Here is a 19,834-nt window from a genome sequence, read left to right as displayed (position 1 = left end):
GGATTGGGAAAGAGACAGGCCAGTGGCCTTGTAATAGAAAGTCACATAATTAAGTGCCAGATAAGGAGGCTACTCATAGGAGGAGAGGAGGAAACAGCAATCCCCTAGGAAGCTCTAGAAAGGGATACAGAAGGGGGCGGGAGGGGGGGGGGCAGATGTAATCAAGCTAGAGCATTTAATTGATTTATAGAACTCATTGGCCCACTAAGTCACTTGCTTGCTTGTAGCCGTTTGGCTGCCAAAGAGCACATGCATGGGGACACTAATAAGAAGAAGCGGGGAGGGATTGGGGCTGTTGAGAGAACACACACACACACTCTCTTACCCTCTCTTGTTTGAAATCTGCAAAAGCACCGTCTGCATATTTCTGCTTGCTCAAAAGCTGTTTCCTCCTCTCTTGACGTTGGGCACGCTTCTGGAATTCCTCATTGTGACTGTTCAAATGCGAGGCCAGCTCTGCCATGCTATGCGGTTTGCTATCACAGTGCTTGCACTGGTAGGCAGAGCTCTGAGAGCGGGTGCCACATCCCAGTATGGTAAAGTCCCTCTTCAAATCCTTGCTGTGGTGGTCAGTGTAATGCATACACAGCAGCTCGGCGGTGCTGAAGGACAGTTTGAAACATTTTATACACCTGAAAGGAAGCCACTCGATTTCCTGAGCCTCATTCTCCACCTCAGACTTTTCAAAATCATTTCTCTCCTCACCTAGGATCTGCTTTTCATGCTCGTCAGCATACACAGCTGTAAAGTAGCCCCCTAGCTTGCTCGCATGCTGCTTCTTAGGGAAAACACCAGGGTGACGCTTCATGTAGTGGGACACGATGCCTTTTTTGCTAAAGGACTGGAAGGAACAAAGCGAGCACTTCTTCTTTTCCACTGCCCTCCTCAGCTCCTCGCTCAGTTGAGGAGAGGTGTCTTTGGGAGGAGACGGAATGATCACTTTACTGGGCTTGTCACTTACCGTCCTGGAGGCTGCCAGGCAATGAGTGTAATAAGCGTCAATGTCGTGCCGTTTCTGGTAGTGTGCTGCAAGCCCTTTGCGGATGGGGTTTGTGTAGGAACACAAAGCACACTTGAAGAGGTTGTTTTTGCCTTCCGGCTGCGCCCGGACATTGTTGTGTTTGATGCGGTAGTGCCTGGCTATCCCCTTCCGGGTGGAGCAGAAATATTTGCACAGCTGGCACCGGAATACTGTGTGAGACACGAGATGAGAGCTGGAGAAATGAGAAGCTGGTACGGCGACTTCTCCGATGTCCTCAGCAGCAATTTCCGGAGAAGCCTTTATTTCAGGGGTACTCTCCGGCTCCATGGCCGCAGACGCCTTTGGTGGTGACTGCGCAAACACATCAAATTCAGGTTGGTTGTGGTATTTTTCATAGTGAATTTTAAGCTTTTCCAAAGTGCCATGGGTATAAGGGCATAATTTGCATCTGTAAGCACCATACCCTTGCTTGAAAATCCTACTTGTTTCTTCCACATCATTCTGGGACATGTCATTAGACTGCTCCACGTCATGCACAAAATCCTCAGCGGTGACCTTTATTGACGGATGCCGTTTCTGGTAGTGTGTAAGGACACCATGGATGCGCGTATTAATGTAAGGGCAATGCCTGCACTTGTACACGGCTCCTGGGTTAATGTCTATGTCCTGTGCAAAATCTGCAGCTTTAACTTTCATGCCAGGATGTTTTTTGCCATAATGTGTCAGGAGGCCGTGCAAGTTATTGTATTCAGACTGGCATACTGTGCACTGATACGGCGTGGAGGATATCGCAGGGTTTGCAGAGGCCAGCTGGACATTTTTTTCTTGGGGGAGGCTGGAGTCTTCTGTACAATCCACGTCCTGTTCCATCTGTGATGTGGTTATCTGGTCTTCAGAATTAACCCTAGTCCCAACTTCATCGGACTGAGTGCCAGCTTTCTCAGCAGCATCTTTCTCCTTGATGATATCCAGCAACACAGATTCATCCCCATTCATGGCCCAAGGATGAAAAGCCTGATAGTGATTAGTAATATCCCAAATGGAAGATGCTTCAAAAATGCAGTCTCTGCATTTATAGGTTTTTGCCTCTGATGGCATCACTAGGGCTGGAGGGGAAGGATCTGGACCTGCCCAGAGTTTAGTGGCCATGTATGTATAGTCAACATAATGCTCAGGATGTCTCCTTTGGTAATGCACGAGCAAACCGCTAGGCTCTGTATGTGAATAAATACACCATTCACAGTGATAACCAGCTTCTATTAAGCCATCCAAAAATGCCCATCGTAAAATGGATGTAACTGTGGCCTTCAGGCTTGGATGGTCTTTCTTAATATGCTTCCTCAGTGCGTAAAAATAAGGCGACGTGTAGGAACACTGCCGGCATTTGAGAGCTCTTAGTTTAGCCTTGTCCCGCTCTGCATTGGAAGTGGGCGCAGGCATGCTGCTGGACAATTTTTTCTGGCCACGATCGCAAAGGCTTCTAATCGTGGCTGTGTGCTGTCTGATCACATCTGCATTGGCTTTGAAGTCACGATGCTTCTTTTGATAATGAATGAGCACGCCTTTAACGGTCCGATTTCCATAGTCACAATGCTGACAGAAGAACATTTCATTCTCAAGGGGAGCCACAGAGCTCTCAGAGCTGCCCCTGTTCAGCTGCATAGACGCTGGTGGCCTCTGAATGCCAGGTGGCATTTCACCACCCCTCATCATTGCTGCTGTGGGGGGCGTCTGCCTAATGTATTTCGCAGTGACCTTTATTTCTGGATGCCTTTTCTGATAGTGGACGAGCACTCCCACCACCGAGCGGTTGCTATATGAACAGTGCTTGCAGTAGTAGAGTTCAGTGGTGAGGTCTGGTGGTGGTGGTGGGGGAGGTGGTGGCTGTGAAGCCATGTTGGACAGTTTTGGGGAGATGGGAGTTCCCAGCTCAAAGGACAGTTGAGCTAGGGCAGAACCCCTGTCGACAGACACCACCCGCATGGTCTTCTGAATCCTGAAATATGAAGCCTTTTCTTCAGGGTGTTTTTTCTGATAATGCACCAGAACAGAATGCATGTTAGGGCTTGCAAACGAACACACATCACAGTCATACACCACAACGCTATTAACTGAAGGCTCTTTCTGATTTTCACATTCTGGACTAAAACTCTTTGAAGCATTTTTGTTAAATGTAGCAGGAACTCCAGCCCCACGGGCCACTGGGGTGGAAGTTGCCATGGTCTTGGGAGCAGAATTCAAGATCTCTCTCAGTGTTTGCGACTCTGCATTTAACCCTTCTTGCTGCTCGACTACATAGCTTGAAAATATCATTGCATTGTTAATTTTAACAGTTGGGTGCATTCTTTGGTAGTGCGGCATCAAGCTTCTAACATTCGGGCTAGTGTAAGAGCAAAAGCGGCAGCGGTAGATCAGATCAGAATGATCAAAGTTGAGTACATTCATAGCTTCAGGATGATGCTCACCGTAATGCTGCTGCAGGTCTTCAAAGTTGGTGTAGTCAATGTAACATTCAAGGCATCTGTACACAGCACTGTGATCGTTAGGGTCCAATATATACCTAAAGCTGAACTTAATGTAAGGATGCATCCGTTGGTAGTGGGTGCTAACACTCCTCGCAGATTTGTTGCTAAAGTCACAGTGTTTGCAATAATAAAGCCGTCCGGAATCATTAAACTCTGCGTTTTCACTGTTTTGATCAGATCCATACATACTCGACTGGCTGCCCAGAAGAGATGCATTAGGCCCTTGATGATCCTTCATGTTGACAGAAGAGCAATAATAATCTTCCTCATCTTCAGATAAAGTTAGCTCAATTTCTGCCCCATTGGTGGAATTATAATCATGCGGCATGTTCCTGAAATTAGTCTCCTTCTGAGAATCATTAGTATCTCTTCCCCACATTTGCTGGGGTGCATAGGAACTAGACACCTCCATCAATGGCTCTGTTTGTTCTTCTTCCTTGTCCAATTCTACTTCTATCTCCACTTCATTGTCTTCCTCCTCCTCTTCGTCATCCTCTACGTTAATCACTGCATCTTCTTGTTGCTTGTTTTGGTTAATTTTGCTCTGTAGGTTGCTCGCTATTTCATCGATTCTAGTTCGCTTCTTCACAGGCGATAGATCTAGGGGAAAGTCATTTGTCAGTTTTCGAGAGGTCTTAGCTACAAAGTTATTTTTAGATGATAACCCAAGAATTGAGGTCTGGCTTTTCTTCACAGTGCTGGAGGCAGCATGGGCATCCACCTCACTCTCTTGTGGAGCATTGGATGATGGTCCCTCGTATTTTGGCAAGTTATCACAAAAAGAATGCTTGTGTTGCTGATGAACTCGGAGACCTTTCAAAGTAGTTGTGGAGTAGTTGCACAGCGTGCATTTATAGGGGTGCTGAGAGTGGGGTTGAGGGGACTGCTGCTGTTGCTGCTGCACAGATTCCATCATTCCGCCTGACTTCCTGCCATTTATATTTCCACTTTCATAAGACACTGTGCTTTCATTCAGAGAGGAGGCTATGCTTTCACTCTGGGAATTCACAGCATCCCAATCTGATGTTGTACCTGTATGACATTGTTTATGAGCTCCAAGTTTTAATGAACTCTTACAAGTGAAAGGACATTCATCGCACTTGTATACAGCCGTCTTCCCAGAGAGGTGGATGTTCTCAATATGGCGGGAGATGCTTCGGCGGTGCATAGTGAGGAAAGGGCAAAAAGGGCACTGGAACCTGTTCATGTATCTTCTAAAGGGGATCCCCTTTGTTTCCAATAATTTGTTACCATCAGATCCCATCAGCTGCTCTGCAGACATTCCTGAGGTCTGGTGATCCATGGAGTTCAAGCCATTCTCACTGTCTATTTCATTTAGCTCTTCATCAGAGCTAGAGTCATTTAGCATACTATTAGTTTCCAGGTCAGCAGAAGAATTTGTCATGTCAGCTATTCCATAGCGGGATCTGTCAGACAAATTAACCATACCAGAGTTATGAGGGGACTTAGGCTTCATTTGAGGATAAGACACAGAAGAAAACTTTGAAGATGTAGAAGAATTGGGTCTGATAAGGGAGTTACTCATGGAGCCTCTGAAGTTTGAGACGTTGGCATTCGGCATCTCACGTCCTGTAGCATTCATAGAGATATAGTTGGAGTTTGGGGCAGAGTTTGGTGCACTTTTGTTCTGCACATCAGGCAAACTGGTTCCATCCTGTTGCTGTCTCAGGCTTGACAGTATTTTTACCATGCTGCGATGCTTCTTCATCATGTGGTCACACCAGCGTTCCCTTCGAGGGGTCTGATAGCTACACCATTCGCAGCAAAAGTTGCCCCTAGACTTTGTTAAAGGCTTGACCATGGATTCCAAGATGCTACGCTCTACTACTTCAGCAGGCAGCTCCTTGCAGGATTCCTGCACCGGCACGGATGCGGATGCAGACTCAGATATGGCAGCTGTGGCAGTAGGGGGAGTTGAACTCTCCTTTAGATTATTTTTGTGATACATTTTCTGGTGCTTAATAATCCTTGCACGCCTTGGCGATTTGTAGGTACAGAACTGGCAAGAGAAAACTTTGCCAAACCCCTCATGCATCATGATGTTGTAATTTAAGGATCCAGCAGCAGGCGGTCCCACCGAGCTCCCTCCAGCTTGTGTGCCATGCACTTTTCGGGTATGTTCTATGAGAAGGTTTTTGGATCTGAAGTAACGCACACAGAATTTGCACTGGAAAAACTTGTTTGTTGGTTTAGGATTTGGGGCCATGTGCTGGCTATAAAAACTCTGGCTATGGCTATAATAACTTCCAGTCCCCATCTGAGCTGCATTTTGCCCTAAAAGAAAAAAACCCACAAGGAATAAATACATACAATTTCTTCTCCACCTACCACTCAATGATATAATACAATATTCAACAAAAATCACATCCCATTGGGTCCATCAGTATTCCAGTGCATGCAATACACTGGACTATCTCATTTACGATTCTCTTCTGTACCTGCTGCAAAACTCTGACATATAGGACGTAACGTGGTCTATGTATTACTTCTAAAACAAAGTTTCTTTAAATAAACACATTAGTTTTCCCCTTGTTTATTCTGCCCCCCACCGTTCCTCAGATGTTCTTGTCAACTGCTGGAAATGGCCCACCTTGATTATCACTACAAAAGGTTTTTTTTTTCTCTCCTGCTGTTAATAGCTCACCTTAAGTGATCACTCTCATTACAGTGTGTATGGTAACACCCACTGTTTCATGTTCTCTATGTATATAAATCTCCCCACTGTATTTTCCACTGAGTGCATCTGATGAAGTGAGCTGTAGCTCACAAAAGCTTATGCTCAAATAAATTTGTTAGTCTCTAAGGTGCCAAAAGTCCTCCTTTTCTTTTTGTGAATACAGACTAACACGGCTGCTACTCTGAAACCTGACATTAGTTTCAGACGTTCACCCCAAATAAATAAATGCATAACTTCTAAAATTCTTGATGATAAAAAACAGATAAATCCCCAACCCATTTCAGTGGTTAGATACAAAGCAGTAATCAGAACTGATAAGGCAGTAACCAGACAATACTCACTTTGCTGTCATTATAATAAAATTAATGAAAATTACAAATTAAAATATGCCAAGACAGGCAGCAAAAAAGAGAGAGGTTTACGTTTACCTGCAATTTCATCTGCAATTGTAAATTCATCTTTTACAGAAGAAAATTCGACCTCTGTCTGGTTGCTAGCATTCATGGAGCCAGACCTTGGCTGGCTAGGACTTTCCTCAGAAACATCTGTTGGCTGCAAAAAAGCAGTGTGAACATCCTGAATGTGAGCTTTAAGGTCTTCATAGGATGGAGCTCGAAAATCACAGCCATCGCACTGCAGCACCTCCATGGTCCTGGATAATACTTTCACATCAGGAAATTCTGAAAGAAAAGGAATGGGGGAGAAGCACTTGTTACAGAAACATCATTCAGTGAACCCTGACTAATATATAAAACCAAGCTGGTCAGCAATAAGGTTTAGTAACCTCCAGAAATGCTAACATTACAGAAGTAAGAACTCAACTTTTGCTCAATATGTTGAAAGGCATCAAGGAAATTCAAATTAACAGAAAATCCTACCTAAATGGCTCACGAGTTGCTGAGCTGGGCTCTACAAATATTCAAGCCTTCTGACAAATGGATGTTGATTCAGTAGACCTTGCCTTCTTGGCTTTTCCCTTACTCAGGTTCTTTCTGCCTGGGCTTATTGTTACACTGACAGTCTGTCTCAAATAAAGATGAGGGAAGCACATGTGATTTGAGCAGCTTCATTACTCCCAGCCATTCATGCACTGACCTTTACTATTAGAAAATAGGATTTCTGCCTCTTTTCAACCAGCACTAACCTTCCTCTAGATTAGACAACTACTGACTACTTCATTGCCAAAGACTAAAAAGCCTCCCCTGGAAACTTGCATTTTCAATTAGTTTAAAACATCTAGTCAGTTTTGACCTTAATGGAAAAAAGAGACAATATGGCAGTGAGAGATCTGGATACACTGACTTTTGATAGATTGTTGCACCTTAACAATTCCACCAAACACAGAAGAGAGCTACATTCTTGGCTGGAATTCCCATAATTATCCCCAGAGTTATACCCTGTCTCTGGGATCAGGATTTTGATGGGGTGGTGGACGGGAGAGGAAGGGATTTCTGCTGTCATTTAATAAAAACATTGCAACAGCACAATGGAAATATGAATAAAAAAGACCCCGCTCCAAAGTTTCATGACTTCCTAGATTCCTCCACAAACCCTAATTTGATATACGGTATAACAAATTGATCTTGGTAAAGTCAATGTAGTTCAGTACATGACCAGTTAATCCAGAGAGACATAATTCTGGGGGAGAATTTGTCTCTGTGCTCAAAATTTATGGATTGCTGTAGAAGAAAGAATATATAAACATAGGGAAAAAAGTCAAAGGCAGAGGTCCTCCTACCTCATATGTTTCTTGGGCACAGTAGCAACTTATTATCTTAATGAATGAATTACTTCTTTAAGTTTCCCACATGCTCCACTGGGCTAGATTAACCTAGGACTTCCAGAGATCTGATAGAGGGAACGGCAGCCAAAATATTTTATGATGAAAATTCCATTCATTTATTGTAGAATATAAAATTACTTCTACAGCAAGATCAAAGTCCAATAATATTATGTCAATGCAATAAAAGAGGGCATTGCATTAGGATTTTACATACAAGAATGTTCCTCCTGATAGCCTGCTAAAATAAACTTCTGTCAAGTCAAATGCTGCACAGACTGCGCACACAGACACTCCAGATGTTTACCTACACTACTGTGCACACTGCATTTTGTCCCCTTTCTCCTTAGTACCCCATAAAGAAAATGAACACTGCACCAGCTTCTTTTCAGCTAGCAAAGACACAATAATCAAGATACTCAAGTTTTTTCCTGCAAGTACCAGACCAAATTGTGTGGAAGAGGTTGCTATCTCTGCTCTGGATCAAATTACAGCAGTGAGTGAAGCCCCACCCCACGTCTCCTTTAGCACAGTCCATTAGACCTGAAAACAATTTTTTTCCATGGAGCAGACGACTCCTGCATTTAGAGCACTTCACAGAAAAGCAGATCATCCAGTTTTCACTGCCCATCCCCCAAAGCTTAGTCCTTTCATCTCAGCCAAACAAGCCACAGCTCTGCTGAATGTGTTTATCACACTTTCAAGAGATATGAGCTCCTGCGTCACTGAAGCTTTAAGACTCACTAAGCTGCCCTAGTCCTCTGAGCTTTAGGAGCAGCCATTTTAGCTCAGACAACTCATGCACTCAGAGGCTCATAGCTTCTAGCTTGTGCACAACATGGCCTCACTTATCTGAGCTTCATCTCAAGCACACACGATTTTTTTTTTTTTGCTAGAGTGATGCTAGAAAAAGCATCCTCATAAGAACACTACTTGCCTTCTTCTTATGATTTACCTTTTTCAACAGAGAATCTGCTGTTCCCATGCACTGTCAAAACCAGCACCTTTTCTCCCTCACTGATCATTTGCAAAGATCTCTGAAGTTCTTTTATCCCATGAATGATAAATATGTTGATTAGTTCCAGCACAACAGTATTACTGAAGCAAGACACTTGTCCAAACTGTCCTACAGACTGAAGCAGCCCTCTTAAACAGGGGGAGGGGTATGGGGGGAAGGAACCCTCCAGAAGTCTCAGCCTCTTGAGAGTCGTCCTTCTATGCACAGAAGACATACCATATGACTCTGCTTGCCAGATTCCAAAGTCTAATGACCTTTGTTAATCACCAGCCAGCCTGCCTGCTTCAGCAAACTTTGCCAACAGACACACCCTTCAACACAAAGGCTGGAGCTATTCCTTTTAAAAGAGGTTCTCTGAAAGCTCCATTGTGTGGAAGAGAGGAAAAACAAAAATCTCTTTCCTTAAAACTTCAGTCACTTTAGAAAGAACATAACAAAAGGCTTGCTACTGTGTGTCTTTTGGGAACATTTAGACCGGTTTACAAAACAAAAACCAGAATGAAGAAAAATTGAGGTTCTGAACAAGATAAACGCAACGGCTTCAGCAGTGCATAGTTAGAGCATCTATATTATATAAAGTTACAGTTCTTTAATATTGTGGCACTTTCTGAAGTTATTCTCAAGGATGCTAGTTGTCGTCCAGATGAACTTGAACCACCGTCTCCTTGTTCTGCTACAAAGCAAATTAAAGGGTTATGAGATCAGTAAAAGCTACTGATTTTTTTAAAAATGACAAAAGACCCTTTCTAATGGGTTCTAGCTTTAATGTCACTAGGGCCTCTCCCACAAAAGCAGCACTGAGTCAGGGAATAGGTTAATCTCACAGCAGATGAAACGAACAAACAGCCTCAGGTACAGTTGAATGGCCTTCAATTTGATGTTTTCACCAAGGCATGTACCGAAATCACAATGAATCGTATTTTGTGAAGCAGTTTGCCTTACTACTTACACATTTCTCTTTAAAATTCAAGCGCTGTATGAAGGAAAAAATCAGAAACTTATAGTTTGGGCTAAACTATCCAAAGAAACTCAAATGTGATGCATCTTTATTTTTTTCCTTATCAACAAAGGATATGGAACTGAGAGAGACCCATCTATCTGCAAGCAAAAAAGAGCACATTTTCAGTGCAGATGTTGATACTCCATTGAGACATGCACCAAATAAAGGAGATAAAGCAAGATTTGCACAATTGTCCATCATGAGGCAGGAAAGGCAACATTTTCCATAGGTACACATACCAACACTGTCTTCTACATTCCGATTTTTTAGTCAACACACAATCTGTTTTATTTCCAGATTGTGTGACAGCAAGATTTAGTTATTTATTTTTGTTACCAAATCAGCAAAATCAAAAGCAGAATAGGAAGCTTCTGAACTACTAAAGCAAAGTTTTAAACAAACCAAAAACAAAAAGCCCCAAAATAACAAACCATTCAAGGAATCCATACATCAAGCAAGACCTCTACAATATTCCAACCCATGCCTTGTGACCATGCTAACTACAGATATCATAGCTTCTAAAATACCCATACTAATGCCAGGCTACTCTCCTCATGCAGCTAGGGAAAAATTAAAATTAAAATGTCTAAGTTTGTCTAAATTTGTTTGGTCTACATAGAGTGCAACCTTTTCTTAAATTATATGGCTGTTTCCCATGAAAAAAGAGTCTCTGATTTTCCAACTGGAAAGAAACTTGAGCAAACAGATTTCCAAGTTTTTGTAGTTTTAAAGCTTCAGGCTGAAGTCTCCCGTTCTCTCTACCTTTCTTCTCCTAGAGCTTGGCAACAACTGAACTTCAGTACAAATAGTTCTGAGGGACTTACTTTTTTTTTTTTTTTTAAAGTATGTGGTTTTGGTGCTTCAAAATACAAAATTAATTGTGAAGCCTAAAGTACTGTGACCTCAAAACTGAGCTTCTAGGGTTGACTACCCATCTGTTCTGTTTCAACAGTGCGTCTACAAGTTAAGAATACGTACGTGAACAACCACAACTGAAAAGCTCATGCTGAGCACACACTGAACATCCAGCTCAATTTTAGTATCACCGCCTTTAAAAATGAGTACTCCAATTTTCTGAGTTTTCCAACATTTGGAAGATCAGAAGCTTCTTTAGACCTAGGAAACAGAAGGCAAACACAGTTTTCATTCTGTTCACTTTAAATTTTATTTATTGCCAAGGTGAAGTTAATACAGAGCCACCCTAGGGTTGTATAGTTTATTACAGATGCACTGCTGCTAAACCTGCTACAACTTGACAAAATTCCCTTGGAGACTCATTTTACTTGGCCAAAACAGATCAGCATGAACAAAGGGTTTTAGTAGAGATTGAATTTGTGCGTTTGAGCAAACTTCTCCTCTAACAAAGTGCAGGAGGCCTCAGCATTGGTCTTCTTTTTTTTTTTTTTTTTGTCTGCTGGAGCTTAACCTCCCAGAAATAAACTATGAAACACTACAGCAATGTGATTCACCAGCACCTAATTATAGACATTACAAAATCTTCAAGAAATAGAACCTTAAATCTCATGAGTAACACCATAGGGTATGCGTTTTTTCCTGATACAGAAATCTAGATTTTAAAAGATGCCAGTATTTCACAGCTGCAGAACCTTCTCCTACTACAGATTAGATTACTTGTGAAATGCTTTATTTAGCCCAGGCATGTGTGGCTTCTGATCTTATTTTCTTAAGTTGTTTTTTTTTAAACACTATCTACATTTAACCATTCAAGACACCATTGAATAAAACTATGGGACTTTCTAGCAATGGAAAAGCTGACATGTTTGAGAAATGTAAGCCTGAAGGGTGCTATAAAAAGGGTGTGTCTTGTCATTTATATTCTTCACAGAATAGAAAGAATGAGGACATGAAAGACCAAATGTGTGCCCTCAGTTATATCGATGCAATCTCACTTGAGTAAGTGGTTTCTTTCAAAAGGACAACCTAAAGTGGTTTCCTTAGCAGCAAACTCAATCCTCTCAAGACCTTTGTTGGTATTTTTTTTCTTCCATTTTGTATTAGGAATGAAAAATAAAATCTATTTTCTTCCCTTATCTTTTTCATTTTTGTAGGTTTTGATGTTATTACATAGGTTGCAGTAGCCCATTTCCTTAGTTAATTCAGAGATTCAGTTTGGGTACAGTAGACTCTAAAGCTAAATTCTGCCTTCAGAACATGGGTATAGACTATAAAGTCAAACTCCCTGTATGTTAACCCAATGGTTAAGTCTTCTGCATTACTTTTTGAAAATAAAATATATAAAACAAATCTGCATCCATCAGTCAAACACCATTCAAGTTGACTGTGTATGATGGTCATACATGCAGCTTCACCACATTTTGGCCATTAAGCGCTTATCCAGCTTCCTATGTGATCTCAATTTACCCATATTGAAAAGACATAACATATAAGACAGCATGAATAATCAAGAAATTCAGAAAGATACAAATGTGTCACAAAACAAAGGTTTCAGAAAAATAAACTATTGTGATCAGAGATGTGCTATACTCCACGAATAATAAATAATAAAACCACAATTTGAATAGCAGCAATAAAAGACCTAAACACCTCTGCTAGTGTTTGGATATACATTTTAGACAATATTTTGAATGTGGCATGAGCTTCAAGCCAGGTTTCACAAAATGAAGTCTACCTAGTATATGCTGAAATTCTGGTTGACCACATTGTTATAAAAAACAGGCACTATGAAGCTCCACAAGGAGCAAGAAATGCATGTGAGCATAAACACACACACACATAGAGATACACAACTAAATTCTATTCTGGTCAATTGAGTTGCATCTTCTTTCATGTCAGTGGAGTTGCATCCACTTATACCCATGCTCAATTTGGCCCTTTACAATGTGTGAGTCCGTGTCACATGCAAATCATTTATAACAGTAGGTCAGTGCAATACAAGTAAGAGAATTTTCAAGCTACTAAACAGCTTGCAAAACCTTCTATCCTTAAAAGGAAAAAAAATCCTACGTGAGAGCTGTATTTTTATGAGACAGAGGAAAACTTCACAACAGCAGCTTTGGGAGTTAGGACATAAAGTACTTAGACCTTTCAGTGAGCAAAAACTTCAATTCTCAGAAAAGCTCTGGGTGTTTTCTTCTTGAGACCTTGACACTCACACATACAGAAACCACTACTGCAAACAGGTCAGAGCAACAGATAAAGTGCTACGGGCTCAACCTGTTCTCCAAGGCTGTCTTCACTGCAAAACGGATGGATTTCAGCTACAGCAGGGTACCTGACATTTGTTAACTATCCCAGTTTAAAACCCCAGTGGAGACAATCCACTGTCATTTCTACTGCAAGGTACCCAGGCAAGGTCACTTTGCCTAGCTACCTTGCAGTCAAAACAAACAGTGCTTTGTCACCACCTGGGTTTTACAGTGGGACAGCTAACATCTCTTAGTTGTCCCGTGGTCAACATGCTTTAATTTGGCATTGAAAACAAAGCCCAAAATGATCTAAAATAATTCTGAACCGAAGTGTTACTTGGAAAGAAACCAGGGGGGAGTGTGGGTGGGTGGGGGTATGTTTAGACATAGGTTACTTGAATTCCATGAGAACACCAGATGGTTTTATTAGTTCGAACTGCCCTAATACAGGCAGTTTTCATGATAATAATTCAACTGATTTTTTGCCTCAGAATTCCAAACATATGAATGAGAAGTGAAACAGCTTAAGTTGCTGTCTGAATTCCTGGAAGATATTTCAAAATTGTAAAATTGAAGGCAGATTGCAGATATGCTGCCACATCTTAATTAAAAAAAAATTAAGGCAGTTTATTAAAAGCTACAAAGTTTGGTTCTGGACACGTCTCTCAGCCTTCATCTATTGAAGTCCAGTTGCCAGAAACCAAGTGAAAACTCAGGCCTTGGGCAACCGGACTTCCGCATAACAAAATCAGACACAGAAAGATTGTTTACGAGTCTCCCAAAATTAGATGCTCAGGCCTGTTTGACCCCCAAAAAGTTGCAATCTCAGTCATCGCTGCCATGTAATTCAAAGGATGAAAGAAGACCCTCAGAAGAATGCCATGTGGAAGATAGTTAACCTTACAATACCAAAAAGGGTCTGGAGACAGGGGTGCTGGGACAATGTACATAGTAGGGGTGTTGAGAGCCATTGAACCAAACTGTAAATCCTGTATACAATGGGAACCACTTGAAGCCAGGGGGTGTGGTGGCACCCCCTACATCCCTAGTTCTGGCACCTATGTCTGGAGAGGTGAATGATAAGAATTTGATCCTCCACAAAGATGTGGATATAATGCACTTTTTCTTCCCTAAAAATTTAGGTAGTTCCTTACGTAGAGTGACCAGATGTCCCGATTTTATAGGGACAGTCCCGATATTTCGGGCTTTTTCTTATATAGACACCTATTACTCCCCACCCCCATCCCGATTTTTTACACTTGCTATCTAGTCACCCTATCCTTACCTGTGTTACTGGATAACTGTAGCTGGGGGGAGTGGGGGGGGGGGGGGGAGGAGACTGTCTCTCTAGGTAAAAGGAAATTCCCTAGAATCAATATGTAGAATACTTCCTTGAGCATATATTGCAAGAAGATCGAACAACTGCTTTACCCAGAAGGGGAAACGGTAATTTCCTTGCAGGTTCCTTTAGTTCTCCTATACAAGCCCAGACAGGCGGGTTTGCTTCCTCTTCCCAGCAGGTGAATAAATAAAAGTACTGAATCCTCTTCCTGGAGAAAACCCTCCCGGGAAATAATTCTATTAAGCCAGGTTTGAGATTCTAGTAAGTGCCTTTCAGAGGAAGATGCTATTAGACAAAACCATCTTCCAAAGGAAACATTAAGCTAAAACATTTTGTAAGAGCCCAAGAGGAACGGGCCATGACAGGAACAGGACAATGGAGAAAATCTAGACGGCAAATGAGGCCAGTTGTCCTATTCACGTGCTCAGTGCTCAAGGAGAACTGACTGCCTCAGGTTTCAGAGTGGTAGCCGTGTTAGTCTGTATCAGCAAAAACAATGAGGAGTCCTTGTATATTTGTTAGTCTCCAAGGTGCCACAAGGACTCCTCGTTGTTCTGACTGCCTCAGTGGCACCCACTGACTTCTCAACTTGTCAGAAACAGACATTGTCTTGGCCCTCCTGTGAACACTCTGATACCAGAGTCAAACAACTAAACCGACTTGGCTTTTTGCACCAGCCACCTGAGTGTACTTCTCACATTGTAGAAAACAAGTGAAAGATCTTTTTTATTAATAGCAAGTTGGAAGGTTACCATAAATGCCAATTTATGCACCATGCAAACTGTTACAAGAGCACACACTCTGTGTATATATATAGTTAATACATAAGGTGCCTGGAGATAGTGCTCAGGAAGACAACAGCATAAAGCCGGGTTTTGTAGAACCAATAAAACTACTTGTTGTGCCCTGCAAATAATTTTCTCTAGCAGCTCATTACACAATGTGTTACCAGACTCTTCAGCACGGCAGAACCTTATTAAAGTTGGCTGTCTTGCCAAGAAAGTCAACAAGTGAACCCAAGTCAGGACTACCAGGTTATATAATCAGGGTTCCCTCTGTCGTGAACTGGATATAGCTGGCAGGATAATGCTCTCTGAAAAACAGTCCAAAGAGTCAGGAAGGGCAGAAACATCATACAGCAGAAAGCTACACTCGTCCCCAGTTACTCTGCTGCTCCTAGTAATCCCTACAATAGACAGACACAGATACTTCCTAACCCAGCCATCTGACCATTTGTCCCAGTCACAGTTATAAAGGTCTGACTGCTTAGGGTGCATGATTGATAAGCTACGTGTGTGCATTAGGAAAGTCTGATTTTAGTATCCAAGAAGCTCGATTTACACAGGCCACATGCCGTATGTACTCTTTTCACTTCAAACTGATGACACAGCTAGGCCCAGCTCATGTATTTGCGAAATAAATAAAGATCCCTGAAATACTACATTATTTTATGGGCCCAGGGATCTGAAACTTGGTGATGGCCATAAAACAGGAGGTTCCATTTCCTCAAGGTCAGCCAGCCAAAAGGCAGAGATCGGATCTGGTCCTGATGCTTACAAAAATCCTCAACAAGGAGAAACACAGAATAATGAAAAGATATGCCTCTCAAAGACTAGACAAACAGGAGTTCCGCTGGAGAAGTGTTCCATCTGCCACCTTGAGACCTAGACCCAGTGCTATATTGCATCAGTGCTACCAGAGGATTTCTAAACAGGGGGGTTGGAGGTGAGGGAAGAGACCCAAAGTAATACTGTGGCCGGAACACCTAAATAAATTCCTGGGGTTGTTTCTAACAAGTGCTATGCAATGTCCACTTGGGTACGAGTACTAGGCTCCTAGCTGGATGAAGTTCAAAGCATGGGCTGAAACCCAGAACTACACATGGATCAGTTCCATGGAGAGCATCTACAGACTCTTTTCTTCATGAGCATGAAGTGAACTAAATGTCTTCCCCATGAGCTCAACTAAATGAGGCCTCTAGAGTGAAGGGTGTGGTTTTCTTAATCAGCATTCTGAAAGCTCTAGATGCCTGTAAAGATTTATCATCTTATTACTCCTAGTTCAAAAGAGTTGACATGTCTAGAAGCCTTCCAAGGAGGATGAGAAAGGGTAGTTACTAGTAAGGTTTTAACACTGTAACTTTCCAAATTGCAAATGATAAAACCAAAGCATTGCCAACCACCAGCCATGTTCCAAGGCATCAATAAGTCCAATTAAATTGGAACCTGGTTGACAAAGCCAAGTAAGGGGCAGCCTATAATCTGTGTAGTGTTATCTCACTGAGATTCAGAGCCCATGTCATATGTATAAGGCCTAGGAGTACTGTCAGTGGCTGAAGTTTCCCTACGGAAAAGAAAGTCTCTAAAGATGACTATTTTGATTAGGCTTCAAGTCCTCAGGTAAAAACAGTGATTTCTCTACTCTTTACCACAATCTTACGAAGCATTCCTCTCACTGCTACTTTAATGCTTATTTATTTAAAGCTTATTTCCTCGTATCCTAAAGTCTCCTGAAATGCCACGTGCCTTGGACAAACAGTGCAATCTTCCACCAACTGGCCAACAAGTTTCCTCAGGTCGATGCAACATACTGCTGACCAGTTTATAATGAAACCCAGGATGCAATATCATTTGCCCACTGAGTTCTGGCAAAATACCAGCAAGGATCTTTGCCTAGTCATAGCCTCAGGCAGGATAAGAGAAAACAGTTCAGCCAGTTTACTTCCCAGTGCACTTCAAAAGATGGAGTATTTGACAAATTGCCATTAGCACTTACCTGGACCAGTGCTTAACACTGGGTTACACTTTGCTGCATCTAGCCGGGAGCCGTTCCTTTGTCTCTTTGGGGATGGAGGTTACCAACAGCCATCAAGTCTCACTCTTGACTCTACTGACCACCAATGCCATTGACTAGATTGAACTAGCATGAACAGGATGGTGTCCAAAAGAAAGCTCTGCCTCTTGAGGAAAGGCTTTGTGAAAAGCAACAGGTCCATCTCATGACCTCGGTGCCATAGGTGGATGCCAATTATAGTTGGAACATTCCACCAACTCTAAAGACAGCATCTTCAGGATCTCTTTGTGATCCCTAGTCTCTGCCTACTAGAAGCTTCAACTCTTCAAGAGAAGGAAATCTGCATTAGAATGAAAGGGGTGCTTTCACCTCTTGGAGATGGGAAAAATTAAGCTCTGATGACATCAGACCCTCATATTCCATGAGAATCTTGCTGGTTCATTCAGATCAGTTTTTTCCTTCTGCCTCCACTCGCTGAAAGGAGTGAATCAGCACCAGTTTCTGTAAGCTGGTATAGGAAGACTACACATAAAGTGTTTTTAAAAGAGCAGTACATTTTGGTTCAACTTTTATAATTGGTATAACACACAGGCACCATATGTCGTCTAGACAAAACAAAACAAAACTCCTGTACTTTAAAAAAATAAAAATAAAAAATAAAAAAAAATAAAAATTACAGCATTGCCAGTAATAGCTCACAATACTAGCTATCGACTAAGGTTAATGGAACATCTCCAGCCAGCAAGTCTTTTGACTAGAGAGGCATTGGAAACTGTTACACTGAAGTAAGTAAAAGCAGCATTGCCTTGCCCTGCCCCATAAAAAGGGTGTCTTCAGCAAAAGAGGTGTGCTCTCCATTACATAGGTGATTGTTCAGAACAGTTTCCAGAACAAATCCAGAACAAATCTCCATCAAACTCACTTCTCATCTGTCAAATCACTACACTCCAATAGAGGTTACCTGTCCTCCTCCCTTAACTACTCCAAACACAATCAAGTTAAGAAGAGAAACATTTTTAAACTGAAAGAAAAGGAGTACTTGTGGCACCTTGGAGACTCCTTTTCTTTTTGCGAATACAGACTAACACAGCTGCTACTCTGAAATCTGTTATTTTTAAACTGAGTTATATCAAAAAAGGTAAGATGCCAGAGCTCTAATGGAGGAGTTCTGTCCCAGTTTATTCCTTTCTGCCTTAAATAAGCTCTTTGAGGGTCAGTCAGTGAGATCCAATTTCTTTTTCTTTCTTCAAAGGAATATCCATAAAAAGGAAAAAATAACTAAGACTTTCTTTGTAAATGAGGCCCATAGCTAAGGGAGGTAATCAGAGATGATTACTGACTGCATCCTTACAAAGACAGAATCACTACAAGTTTGTAGACACTACAGAAGTACAGTAGGAATACCAACCCATAAGATACAAAAGCAGGAAAAATAGGGAGACTGTAAATGAATTAGAATATTAAATTTTTGGACCTAAAATTAAGCACATAGAAACAATTTCAAGATTAAAGCTGACCCCCTATCATCTTAAATTTTTTCCTACTTTGAGAACATAGTGGGTTAAATTTTGTTTGTCTGAACAGGATGCTGGATAGAAGGTGGTAAAACATTATGAAGCTAGTGGTCAGATACTCAAACCATACTCCATTAACAATAAATATGCAGATTAGTAAAAAGATAAAATTAAATATATATCTATATCTAGATATATATTTTATTTACCTCACTTGCACTGACCCTTCTTGATCTCAGGATTATTTTATCACAACTGAAAGAGACAGATCCCAATAACGTAACAGTACTCTGGATTCCTTGTTCTTACGTTTTTCACCCACAGCTGATCTTTCTACATTACTAGTGAATTAGACAAACAGCTGTTAATAATTTACAAATGGCTCATTAATTCTATTAGCCACCGTGGACCATCATCAGTTTCAGACTTGGCCCACATGTCTTATTCAAAACCCTTAAATAGATAGGCCTGTCTTCTCTATGGGTGGTGGAGGGAGAAAGAAAGAAAGAAAGAAAGAAAGAAAGAAAGAAAGAAAGAAAGAAAGAAAGAAAGAAAGAAAGAAAGAAAGAAAGAAAGAAAATCTATAGGACTGCCCACCTGAGAGATGCTCTGTAGGTATTTCAGTTGTCTTCATTTTAGGAGTTCCAGTTAATCTTCAGATTATACAGATAAACATATAAATTAAAATTGAGGTTATTTTTTAAGGAAAAAAGAAAAAAAAAGATCTGTCCTATGAGAATGCTTTCTTTAAGGCAAGGTGAACACAGGAACAGATTTTCACTTTTCCTCCCCTAACAAAAGAAAATGCATTGATGGGTCTCAGAGGATTCTTTGGAAAGCTCTCATGAATGTGCTTAATCAACAATGGGAACCTATCCAAAAGAAAAAAAAAATGCCTGGAAGGTCTGTGTCCCAAGACATTCAGATCAATCCAAGAAAAGAGCTGCCGTCCCCTACTCTACAGGGCGCAGTGGGGGACAGCGCTAGATTTGCATTTGCATTTTATTTTCAGATG

At 41.5% G+C, this 19,834-nt stretch overlaps 1 protein-coding gene across 9 annotated transcripts in view; it reads right to left on the bottom strand.

Annotated features, from left to right (window-relative positions):
* ZNF462 (zinc finger protein 462) overlaps window positions 1–19,834 on the bottom strand; it is a 108,053-nt gene that overhangs the window by 51,309 nt on the left and 36,910 nt on the right. For all 9 annotated transcript variants that reach the window (XM_048851932.2, XM_048851938.2, XM_048851936.2 and 6 more), the window contains exons 2-3: window positions 6,634–6,885; window positions 326–5,802 (exon numbers count right to left, since the gene is read on the bottom strand). In XM_048851932.2, coding sequence (XP_048707889.2) covers window positions 326–5,802; window positions 6,634–6,853 — 5,697 coding nt within the window. In that variant the 5' untranslated portion in view covers window positions 6,854–6,885. The remainder of the gene's footprint in view (window positions 1–325; window positions 5,803–6,633; window positions 6,886–19,834) is intronic.

The sequence above is a fragment of the Caretta caretta genome, chromosome 5, assembly GCF_965140235.1.
Source record: "Caretta caretta isolate rCarCar2 chromosome 5, rCarCar1.hap1, whole genome shotgun sequence".
NCBI lineage: Eukaryota > Metazoa > Chordata > Testudines > Cheloniidae > Caretta > Caretta caretta.
Note: the sequence above shows the minus strand (reverse complement) of the source record. Positions and strands in the feature narration are given on the sequence as shown.